At 34.6% G+C, this 12509-nt stretch overlaps 1 protein-coding gene across 1 annotated transcript in view; it reads left to right on the top strand.

Moving 5' to 3' along the window:
• LOC129514464 (coiled-coil domain-containing protein 102B-like) overlaps positions 1-12138 on the top strand; it is a 187733-nt gene extending 175595 nt beyond the window's left edge. Inside the window, 3 exon segments of the mRNA XM_055333039.1 lie at positions 11953-12006; positions 12009-12070; positions 12072-12138. Of these exon segments, the coding sequence (XP_055189014.1) occupies positions 11953-12006; positions 12009-12070; positions 12072-12138 (183 nt within the window).
• The last annotated feature ends 371 nt before the right edge of the window (positions 12139-12509 follow it).

Genomic DNA, 12509 nt, shown 5'->3' with positions numbered 1-12509 from the left:
ATAAACTCAAGTCTATACCTCAATTACTTAGGTTCATTAATACATACATACATATATACATTAATATATACATACATACATGCAATCTTAGTGAATATGCTTTACACCATTTCTACATTATTTTTTCAGCAAAGTTTCCATCTTTTATTTTTCCATCCATGTACTTTTTCCTATATTTATTCTCCGTGGTAGATCTCTCCAAGTCACAGCCATGGGGCACTGGATGTTGAAGTTACCCAGAAGGCAGATTCTGAGACAGATAACAATATGCAGGAGGTTTATTAGGGGGTATAATCTCTATGGGGGAAAGGGAACAGGAAGTGTAGGGCAGAGGGAAAAGTAGGATAGGAGGGAGATAACAGTACTTCTGCTGGCCTCTGGGCAGTTCTGAAGCCAGCATGGACCTATGGAGTATGCCCAATCAAAGTGAGAAAAGCAGTTATTTTTATTTCTAAAATGGCCAGGCTGCCTCAGGAAGGGGACGTGGACCTAGGGAGAAGGCTCTTTGACCCCAAGGGGAAAGAGGAGTCTTACATTTCCAGATGCTAGTGGAATACATTCTCCCATCTAAAGGTGGCTCTGAAGGGCAGAGGACAGCATTCTCTGGCACCAGATCTTTCATGCTTCTTGCCTATCGCTCATGATTTATTCCCAATTCTCTATCTTAACAATTCATTTGATTATTTCTCAGTACTTGTCACAATTGGAAATCGTCTTATTAGACTGCCTTTAATCCATTACCTGTACTGATTTCTGGGCTCTGTAAGGTTAGATATTGTGTCTGCTTGTTTACTATTATATGTAGAATGCAGTAATTGGTATATAGTAGATACTCAGTGAATGCTTGCTGAATGAATGACTGATAATGTGTCAACCCTACAGCACTAAAATCACTCTATTTATATTTAACTTATAAGATATTAAATGCACCCTCTAGGGATACCTGGGTGCTCAGGAGTTTGAGCGTCTGCCTTTGGCTGAGGGCATGATCTAGGGGTCGAGTCCTGCATCGGGTTCCCTGAGAGGACCCTGCTTCTCTATCTGCCTCTCTCTCTGTCTCTAACGAATAAATAAATTGTTCTTTAATAAAAAAATAATAAAAATAAATGAACCCTCTAAAGATGCTACTTACAACCATAATATTCTTGTAGCAATCTGTCACCAAGTATTACAAATATGTTTATGAATAACATTGGATCTTTTCTGTTGAAATATATGTTGCTTTGATTTCTATATTTCTTGATGTAAGAATTTTTCTCTACGTAGCTTGGGTTATTGACATTTATTATAAGAAATTGGCAAGTGGTAAAAGATTTTTAGAATATGCTTAATTTTGATGAGATTGTGAGTTCTTTAATGTATTTAAGTAAATAGATTTGATCTAATAACAATCTAATCTATTTGAGTCAACTTTGAGAAAATATCTTCTCGTTAAAAGACTCCAGCAGTGTGTAATACTGCTAAGAAGGCTATTAACAGACCCTGAGAAAGTTATTTCAAAGTGCTTCTCTCTATTATGGCTTAACTACATATTATATTGTGAGTTTCAGATTTACCTACATCAATACACTATTGTTATAAATATTTGACATCAATGATGCAAACATTTCTAATTTTCTGTAGATTTAAAAAACAGAACAAAAAGAAATAACATGTACAGAAATACTTCCAAATTTCCTGCATGCTGTTTTATTTTTCCTTCAAAGAGATGCCTGCAAATGTATGTGATTAATTTTTACCAGCCTCTCATGTCATTTCAAGTTATAAGAAACGTATTTCAGTTTTGTCAGCTTGCCACAAGCAAGAGCATGTAAGCTTCGATACTTGATGTATCAGATACAAGATTAATTCTAGGTAGAAAGCAATATTCTCATTTACGAGAGCATAAACTAATGCATGAGTTCAAAATCTATACAGAAAATTTAAATCAAATCCTTTACATCACTAGAAAGTCAATTTATTTGAGAAACTAGTATTATCCTATATATATATCTGCATATAAACATTATATATATTTATTTTCTACATCAAGACCCAATATCATTGTTCATATCCACTTATAAAGGGATTATGAATTATAGTTACTGTTCAGTTTTATAGCTTTATAAAGGATTACACACTGACAAAAATCTGTAGTACTGTAGTTCTTTACATATGTTTGATTTCTATTTAGATATTTTTTCTTCCAAAATAGAATATAAATATACTACATTATGGTTTTATGTATTTTTACCTTTAAAATATATTATCATAAGTTTGCTCTAAAAATCCATAAGAATATTATCCACTTAATTCTCTTTTCAAAGACAAACCATTAACTCTTTAAATAAAGATTTACTTGGATGCCTTCCAAATAAATGTTTATAAGCAATTTACAGGGAAATAGATATTTCAGATAAAGGCATCAAACAAATGCATGGGACTATGATTTGTGATCCTAAGAGTCTTCATCCCTTACAGTAATGTGTATTCAAAGAAGGAACTGGACTGAGGGAGGTGTCATTATAAGAATAACAAAAAATAAGTATATAGTTGCAAAGGCCAGAGCTTTGAAAATTAAAAAAGAACTCCATCTCTCTCCAGAAAGCCAAATGAGGATTGTGGAGAATTAATGGCTTAAAATGTCAAAGAACTTGTGAAGTCTTGAAAGATAAGGCCTGATAACAAGATTAAAGCCAGCTATGAGACAGTGTTTTGATACAATGAAAAGTGCAGGATAATTTACAACTAGGTTGACTATAAGCAATTTGCATAGCCTAAGATTAAATAAAGAAAATGGTAAAAAAGAGAAGGTATGTTGGATGTCTGGTCAGTAGGTTAATCATCTGCCATTGGCTTAGGTTATGATCTTAGGGTCCTGGGATCAAGTCCTTTGTTGTCAAGGCCTTTGTCAGGCTCCCTGCAGAGTCAGCTTCTCCCTCTGCCTCTGCCCTTCCCTCCCAACTTGTTTTCTCTCTCAAATAAATAAATAAAATCCTAAAGAGAGAGAGAGAGAGAGAGAGAGAGAGAGAAGGCTATGTGAAGAATTTGGCATATAGTATGTACTAATTCCTTTCACTCTAAAGTGATTAAAAAAAAACCAACTTTGTATTAATGAAATCTTTTTCTCCTAAAGGAAATCCAGTTTTCATCTTTTTTAGAATAGGAAGTAAAAATAACATAATAAACATAATTAAAATATGTTTGTAGATAAAATTTGATATATTTTCTCATGTAACAAAACATGCCTAGGCCAGGCCAGGTTTGCCAACTCAACTGTAAGCAGCATTCCCATTTGGCCTAGATTGTTGAGGTGCCTATAAGCATATATCTTCCATTTACATATTTAAATGCTAAAGATTCTAGATCATCTCTTATCACCCAATACTTCATTGCTCAGCTAGGTTGCACCTACTTTCCTAAAAAAGTCACTGGCAAGAGTAAATCTTACTATAACTTGCATAAACTAAATGGTCCCCAAACTCAAAGCTGAATCAGAAACACATACAGAGCTTGTTAAAGCCAAGGTTGCTCGGCCTCAATCCTTGAGTTTCTGATTCAGTTGGTCTTGGATGGAATTTCTAGATGATGCTAATGCTGCAGGCTTGAAGACCATGATTGAGAATAGATTATGGCCAATAATACATAGCCTCTTTCTGCTCCTGAGAATAGGTTAAGCTTCCCTAAGCAAAAGTCCAAGCAGTAGAATGTGAACACTAGGGCTCTGCCGACAAGGATGACACATGGTTGTCTGCAGGGATGACACATGGTCAATACAATTTGGATTGACAAATTACAGCATTTTTTTTCTCTTCTTTTTTCTTCCCTCCCTGCCTTCACTTCCATCTTTCCCTTCCTCTCCTTCCCCTCTTCTTCCCTTCTTCCTTTTTAAATGTTTTTTTCTTTCTTTCTATATGCACATCTCAAAGTTATTTTTGTTAGTTTTCCTTAAGTAGAGTTAAGTAAACAAGTGAGATTTCCAGGGAACATGGCAGAGTAGGAGTATCCTATGGATATAGCTAGATAAAACCCACATCGGTGTAAATAATCTAGAAAATGATTGGAAGACTGATAGAACAGTGTCTACAGCTAAATGTAGAAAAGAGGAAGGGCAGAGACATGTTAGACCCATGGGACTATCCACAGAAGGGAGGAACACCTCAGGAGCAGAGAGGGGAGAGGAGTAGAACCTATACCAGGCATCTCAGGCATGGGGAACCTGCACTGGGAAGATGAATCCCCATAAAATTTGGCTTTGAAAACCAGATGGGTTAACTTCTTCAGTTCTTATAATAGGTGAGGCTTAACACTTGGAACATTAAAAATCAGCAGCTTGGCTCTGAAAGCCAGAGGGCAATAAAAATGGAGTCCCCCACCTTTAAAGAGAAAGCACAACAGCCCCACTGAGATACAGTATGGAAGCAGCAGTTTGAAAAACACCTTAAAGAAATCTTTAAGAGACTTCTCTGAGAACAAAAGCGCTGGGGGTAGGGGGAGTGCCATTTCCCTCCCTGCCCCCCCCCCAGCCTAGATACATGGACATCTGCTGGAACCAGCATAGAGCAAACACTTTTCATCTAGCTTGCTAAAAGATACCTCATCTCTGCATTCTCCTGCAACCTCCCCCTCCAACCAGTACTGGGAAAAAGTTTTCTTAAGCAGGTACAGGTCCTCTCCCACAGTAGACCAGTGTAAACCTTGCTAACACCATGCCCCTTCTCCCCACATTCTCCTGCAGACCAAGCCAACTCCCACAGGCCTTTAGCAGGAGTTCATCCAAAGCAACACCACAAGCATGGCAGTGTGCAAGCAGTCCCAGCAGGGGCCAGCATCACTCCAAAGTGACTTCTGCCCTAGGGAGAGGGGCAAAAACCAGTTCAACTGTGGCCCTAGAAGTAGGATGAAGGTGGACATCTGGTCTGACTACAGGACTACTCACCAATGAAAGCTTCTCAGGGGACAACACAGGAAGAGCACCCTGCAGTTTGGTGCTATCCTAGATCTGGCAAATATCTGGTCTGACTCAACTCAAGACAAAAGTGGCCCCAGACTGGCCCATTAACAACACAGGGACCAAACCCTGCCCACAATAGGCAGAGAGAGCCAGTGCAGATGACTGGACTGGAGGCAAATACAGCTCACCCACATCCGTGGAACACAAGGTTTGGGTGAACAGGGCACTTTGCACTGCAGGGCACTACAGGACCTCTTCTTCATAAGGCAACTACTTTCAAGAACAGGAGATATAGCTAACTACCCTAACACATAAAAACAGAAACAGAGAAAAATGAGGTCAAAGAAATATATCCCAAAATGAAAGAGTAGGACAAAATCATAGCAAGAGGGTCACATGAAATGGAGATAAATGAAATACCTGATAGAAAATTTAAAGTACTGGTCATAAAATTACTTATTGGACTTGAGCAAAGAGGGGAAGATCTCAGTGAGACCCTCAACAAAAAGAGAGAAAAAAACATGAAAAGAAACAACTAGAGATGAAGAATTCAATAACTGAAATTTAAAAATATACTACATGGAATAAATAGACAGAGGAAGCAGAAGAACGTACAGGGACATCAAGTCCAGAGTAAAGGAAAGCAGTCAAGCTGAAAAGAAGAAAAAAAACCCGATTAATATAAAAATGAGAATAGATTAAGTGAACTCTAGGACATCATCAAACATAACAACAGTCACATTATAGGGATCCCAGAAGGAGAGAACAGAGGTGGCATAAAATGTATTTGAAAAGATCATAGCTAAAAACTTCCCAAATCTGGGGAATAAAATTCAAATCCAGAAGGCACAAGGAGCCCCCAGGAGAAGCAACACAAGGAGATCCAACACCGGGAGACATAGTAATTAAGATGGTAAAAAGTATTGATAAGGAGATGATTTTAAAAGCAACCAGAGAAAACAAAACAGTCATACACAGGGAAATCCTATAAAGTTATCAACTGATTTTTCAGCAAAAACTTTGCAGGCCACAAGGGAGTAGCATGATATATTCAAAGTGCTGAAAGAAAAAAACTTTCCCCAAGAATACTCTAGCCAGCAATTCTATCATTCAGAATGGAAGGAGAGAGAGTTTCCCTAGACATACAAAACTGAATAGAATTCATCACCACTAAATCAGCCTTACAAGAAATGTTAAAGGGGATTCTTTGAATGGAAAGGAAAGACCATAAGCAAAAGTAAAAAAAAAAAAGTAGGAAGCACAAAAGCAGCAAAGATGCTATATCTATAAAAATTAATCAAGGAATTTACGAAATAAAAAGGTTATTAAGTATAATGTCATATGCTTAAAATGTGTGTGTGAGGGGGAGGGGATAATTATTCAGTGGTGTTAGAATGAGATTAAACTTAATCAATCTTAAACTTACTATAGAATTATGCAAAAGATGTTATATGTAAGCCTAAATGCTAACTACAAGTTAAAATGCAGTAATAGAGATCCTAAATAAATAAATAAATAAATAGAAAGGAATCCAAGTATATCACTAAAGAAAGCCAGCAATCTATGACAGAAAACAATAAGAGAAAGGAACAGAGATGAATTACAGAAACCATTTAAAAAGTAACAAAATGACAATTAGTACATGCCTATCAATAATTACTTTGAATTTAAATTGATTAAATGCTCCAATCAAAAGACCTAGGTCTTGCATTTTTATCCATTCCATTACCCTCTCTATACAGTCTACAAGAGACTCATTTTGAACCTAAGAAACATACGGACTAAAAGTGAAGTGATGAAAAAACGTTATTCAAATAGAAGTAAAAAGAAAGCGAGGGTAGCAATACTGACATCAAAGTAGACTTAAAGACTGTAATAATAGACAAGGACACTACATAATCATAGAAGGAACAATCCAACAGAAAGATATAGGAACTGTAAATATGCATCCAACAAGAGAGCACCCAAAGACATAAAGCAGTTAATAACAAACATAAAAGAAATGAAAATAATAGAGGACTTTCACACTCTACTTACATCAATGGATAGATCATCCAAACAGAAAATCAGCAAAGAAAAGGTAGCTTTGAATGACACATTGGACCAGATGGATTTCACAGATATTAAAAGCATTCTGCCCTAGAACAGCATAATACACATTCTTTTCAAGTATATATGGAACATTCTCCAGAGTAGATCACATATTAGGCCACAAGACAAGTCTCAACAAGTTGAAGAAGATTGAAGTCCTATGATGCATTTTTTTTTCTGGCTGCAATGCTATGAAACTGGAACTTGACCACTAGTAAAAAAATCTAGAAAGAACACAAATACATGGAGGTTAAATGACATGCTACTAAACAATGAATGGGTCAACCAAGAAATCAAAGAGGAAGTAAAAAAATACATGGAGACAAATGAAAATGAAAATACAGTGGCCCCAAATCTTTGAGATGCAGCAGAAGCTACTTGAAGAGGAAAGATTATAGCAATTCAGGCCTACCTCAGGAAGAAAGAAAAATCTCAAGCTATCTAACCTTACACCTGAAGGAGCTAGCAGATAAGAACAAATAAATTCCTAAGCCAGTAGAAAGAGGAAAATAATAAAGACTAGAGCAGACATAAACAAATACAAACTAAAAAAGACAATTTAAAGACCAATGAAATCAGGAACTGGTTCTATGAAAAATTCAACAAAATTGATAAACTTTCAGCCAACTCATCAAAAAATGACAACCCTCAAACAAAATCAGAACTGAAAGGAGAAGAATAAGTGACACCACAGAAATACAAGTGATTGTAAGAGAATATTATGAAAAATTATATGCCAATAAATTGGGCAACTTAGAGGAAATGGATAAATTCCTAGAAACATATAACCTCCTAAGCTGAATCAGGAAGAAAGAGAATATTTGAATAGACCTATTGCCAGTAAAGAAACTGAATCCATAATAAAAAACTGCTCCCCCCGCCCCCCCCGCCAAAAAAAAATAAAGTTCAAGACCAGATGGCCTCACAGGTGAATTCTACCAGTTAAAGAATTAACTATTTCTCTCAAACTATTCCAAAGAATAGAGGAGGAAGGAAAGCTTTCAAATTCATTCTACAAGGCCAGCAATACCCTGATTCCAAAACCAGATTAAGAAACACACACACAAAACCAAAACTACAGGCCAGTATCTCTGATGAACATAGATACAATAGTCCTCAACAAAATATTTGCAAACAAGATCCAACAATACATTAAAAAAAATCATTCACCATGATCAAGTGTGATTTATTCCTGGAATGCAAGGGTGATTCAACATTTGCAAATCAAGTGATGTGATTCATCACATCCACAAGAGCAAGAATTAAAAACCATACAATTGTTTCAGTAGTTGCAGAAAAAAGTATATGACAAAGTACAATATACATTCATGATAAAAAAAACTCAACAAAGTAGGTTTAGAGAGAACATACTTCAATATAATAAAGTTCATATATGAAGTGAAAAACCCAAAGCTAACATATACTCAATAGTGAAAAATTTAGAGCTTTCCCCCTATGATCAGGAATAAGACAAGGGTATCCATTCCAACCACTATTATTCAATATCTATTGGAAGTCCTAGCCATAGCAATCAGACAAGAAAAAGAAATAAAAGGCATTCAAATTGATCAAGAAGTAAAACCTGCTATTTGCAGATGGCATGATAAGGACTCCACCAAAAAATTACTAGAACTGATAAATGAATTCACTAAGATCACAGGATGCAAAACCAATATGCAGAAATCCACTGCATATCTATCTATACACTAACAATGAAGTAGCAGAAAGAGAAATTAAGAAAACAATTCCATTTACAACTGCACCAAAAAGAATAAAATCCCTAGGAATAAACTTAAGCAAGGAGGTGAAAGACCTGTAATCTGAAAACTAAAACATTGATGAAGAAATTGAAGATCACACAAACTAAGGAAGATATACCCCATGCTCATGGATTGGAAGGAAAAAAATATTGTCAAAATGTCCATACTACCCAAAGGAATCTATACATTAATGCAACCCTATCAAAATACCAACAGCACTTTTCACAGAACTAGAACAAATAATCCTAGAATTTCCATGGAACTACAAAAGACCCCAAATAGGTGTAACAATCTTTAAAAAAAGAAAAAACAAATCTGCAAGATGTACTACAAAGCTGTGGTAATCAAAACACTATGGTATGGGCACAAAAACAGGCATGTATATCAATGTAATAGTATAGAGAGCCTAAATATAAACCCATGATTATACGGCTAATTAATCTTTGACAAAGGCAAAAATACGCATTGGTAAAAAAGATAATCTTTTCAACAAATGGTGGTGGAAAAACTGAACAATTAGTTATACAATAATGGAATGATCATTTTCCTACACCATCTGCAAAAAATAAACTCAAAATGGATTAAGGACTGAAATGTGAGATATGAAACCATAAAAATTCTAGAAAAAGGCGCAGGCAATAGTCTCTCTGACATTGGCTGTAACAATGTCTTTCTAGATAGCTCTTCTGAGGCAAAGGAAGCAAAAGTAAAAATAAACTATTGAAATCACATCGAAATTAAAAGCTTCTGTACAGGAGACAATCAACAAAACTAAAACCTACTGAATGGGAGAAGACATTTGATAAAATATCAAATAAAAAAATATCAAATAAGATATCTGACAAAGGGTTAGTATCCAAAATATTTAAAGGACTCATATAACTCAATACCAAAAAAATATAAAAAAGGCCAGAAGACATGAACAGATGTTTCTCCAAAGAAGACATGTAATAACAGAATTGTCGAATCAGTATATTGTACACCTGAAACTTATATAACGCTGTACATTAACTACACTAAAATTTACAACAACGAAGCAAACCAAGTGAATTGTACAAGTCTAAAGACAAAACATTTATTACCCATGAAAATTTTTGATAAATCACAAAGGTATCTAAGTAATTTTAAGTAGGTCCATAATTCCTGAAAAAAGCCATCATTTTACAAATATAACTTTTCTTTAAGCTCTGCATTATTTCTGTGGCAAATTCTTTGACAGATCAATAAAATGTTTCCTACATTCCCAATAATAGAATTGCATTCCCTATTATATATCTCTCTCTGTAAAAGAATAAGGTTTGTAATTTGGCATCTAAAAATTATATTCTACAGAGAATAAACAAGAAATCTGTTTGCATTTTAAATGTAATTTGTGATATAGTTGGCAAAGTGTATAGAGGTGGCCAAAAAATACCCTAAAAGCTGTTATTCAACATCTCTCATCATCAGAGAACTGCAAATCAAAACCACAATGAGGTATAAGCTCACACTGTGAGAATGGCCAAACTCAAAAACACAAGAAACAAGTGTTGATGAGGATGTGGAGAAAAAGGAACCCTGGTGCATAGTTGGTGGGGATGCAAACCAGTATAGTTACTGTGGAAAACAGTATGGAAAATGGTTCATTAAACAATTAAAGGTAGAACTACCCCATAATCCATTAATTCCACCAGTGAGCATTTACCCCCAGAATACAAAAACACTAATTTGAAAGGATATATGCACCCCTCTGTTTATTTCATTGTCATTTACAATAGCCAAGGTATGGAAGTAACCCAAGTGTCCATCTATAGATGAATTGATAAAGAAATGGGAATATATATTAAATGCTACATAAATTGGAAAAGTTTTTCCCTAATTCTGAGTGAAGCCAAATAGCTTTCAATGTTTAAGAGATACTCTCTTTTCTTTCTTGTGAATAGTCCTTCTACATTTTTTATCAATTTGCATAGAATTGATATAACTTTTCATATAAGAGTCTCGTTGCTTGTTACAATATCTTCTGTTTGGGACATTTTTTATTTGCTATACATAAATTGTATATTTATTTAATTAAATATAATTAAAATTATATAAAATTATAATTATATAAAATTATATATATATGAAATTATATATTTATAATTATAAATATATAATTCTGTGATCTCATGATTTGAGATCATACTTAAAATCATACTTAAACTTTCTTTTTTGGGAATAAAGTGTCCAGATTTTTCTCTGATATTTTCCAATATTCTATGGCTTTATTTTTTAATATTGAAGATCTGACTCTTTAGTGGTATTAGTATTGGTGGTGGTGATAGAAGATGTGGGAAAGAATCCCATTTTCAGTTATCCACCTAATTTTTAGAAAATAATATAACTATAAATCTTTAGTGTCATTTCGTGTGGTTTTCATAAAGTATTATGGCAATATTTTTCTGAAATTTAAGGAAATACTGTTAGATTTTCTTAAAATAGTACATTATGAAAAACTAGATGTTTTCTGCAGTTACAGTACTGGTAACTTGGCACAGCACATTTTATGAGAAGTTACATTAGTAACAATCTGAGACCAATTAATGTAATTTGTTAATTTACAACTTGTATGATATTTATAACCAGATTGGTTGGAGATCCAATCATTCCATGATAGGTATATTCTGTTTCTTTACAGGATGGGCCCCTTATCCCAGGTCTCTGAGCCAAAACAATGTGGTTTTAGAAGGGTACTGTTCACAGCCTGACTGCAGCAACACAAAACTTTTATTGTTAGAAAAATAATTAAAAGCAGATAGCTAACTTTTAATTCTTACCCGATTTAGCAGATGAATAGTTCTTCTTGCATTTATTTTTATTGTATTCTATTCTTCATTTATGGATATATGATTTCCTCTTTTGGAAAGCATACATAAAAACCAAATTTGCATAACACAGAATGGATCATTCATTCAAGAACATAGAGTTGCATTGTGTTTTAACCATTCTAGCCACACAAAAATACATCTTCCATTCACGGTTATATGCTAATCATATTTAATTACAGATATAAAGAGTCCCAGATGAAGAGATGCCTCATCTGAATTCTTCCTAAAATGTTTCTCTTCTTTGTCAAAAGAAGTTGCCATTCTTCTGACCTCATCAGAGCAAATTATAAATAATGGAATTTCTGTTTTGTTTTAAAAGGAATTGTTGGGCTTTCAACATGCCCACTATAAACAAAGCAGACAATACCAGGCAAAAATAGTAGCAGGCTGACACATGCAAACAACTATGTGGATCAAAACAAAGCTCAAGTAAAGAAACAGACTTCCAGTAGAAGAACTCAAACAGGAACTCGGCCAAAAGGAAGAGGAGGTGCTTTATACATGAGCACCTGTTGGATAGAGTCAAAGTAGCATTTTTTATAGTTTATATAAAGTGTTTTCTCCTGTATTGATGTGTGGCTTCATTGAGATAAAAATCTTCACGTTAAAAACTAGAATCAATTTTAAAAATTCAATGTAAGGAAAGAAAAATACTATAGATAACATGCTCATCTTTGTGATTCTAATGGCATATTTTTATCTGTGTGCTCTGTAACTCCAATATGGTTGAGCATGGGCCTGTGTGTGTGTGTGTGTGTGCTTACATTCAGGCACAATATCACTAAAGCTTGATATTTTCAGTTTTAAGCTTTAAGCTTATATATCCGAGAAATAGAATATATGTTATGATTATCTATTATGATACGTATTCTCCCC

The sequence above is a fragment of the Nyctereutes procyonoides genome, unplaced genomic scaffold (assembly GCF_905146905.1).
Source record: "Nyctereutes procyonoides isolate TBG_1078 unplaced genomic scaffold, NYPRO_anot_genome, whole genome shotgun sequence".
NCBI classification, from domain to species: Eukaryota; Metazoa; Chordata; class Mammalia; order Carnivora; family Canidae; genus Nyctereutes; species Nyctereutes procyonoides.
This window is presented reverse-complemented; position numbering and strand designations above follow the sequence as displayed.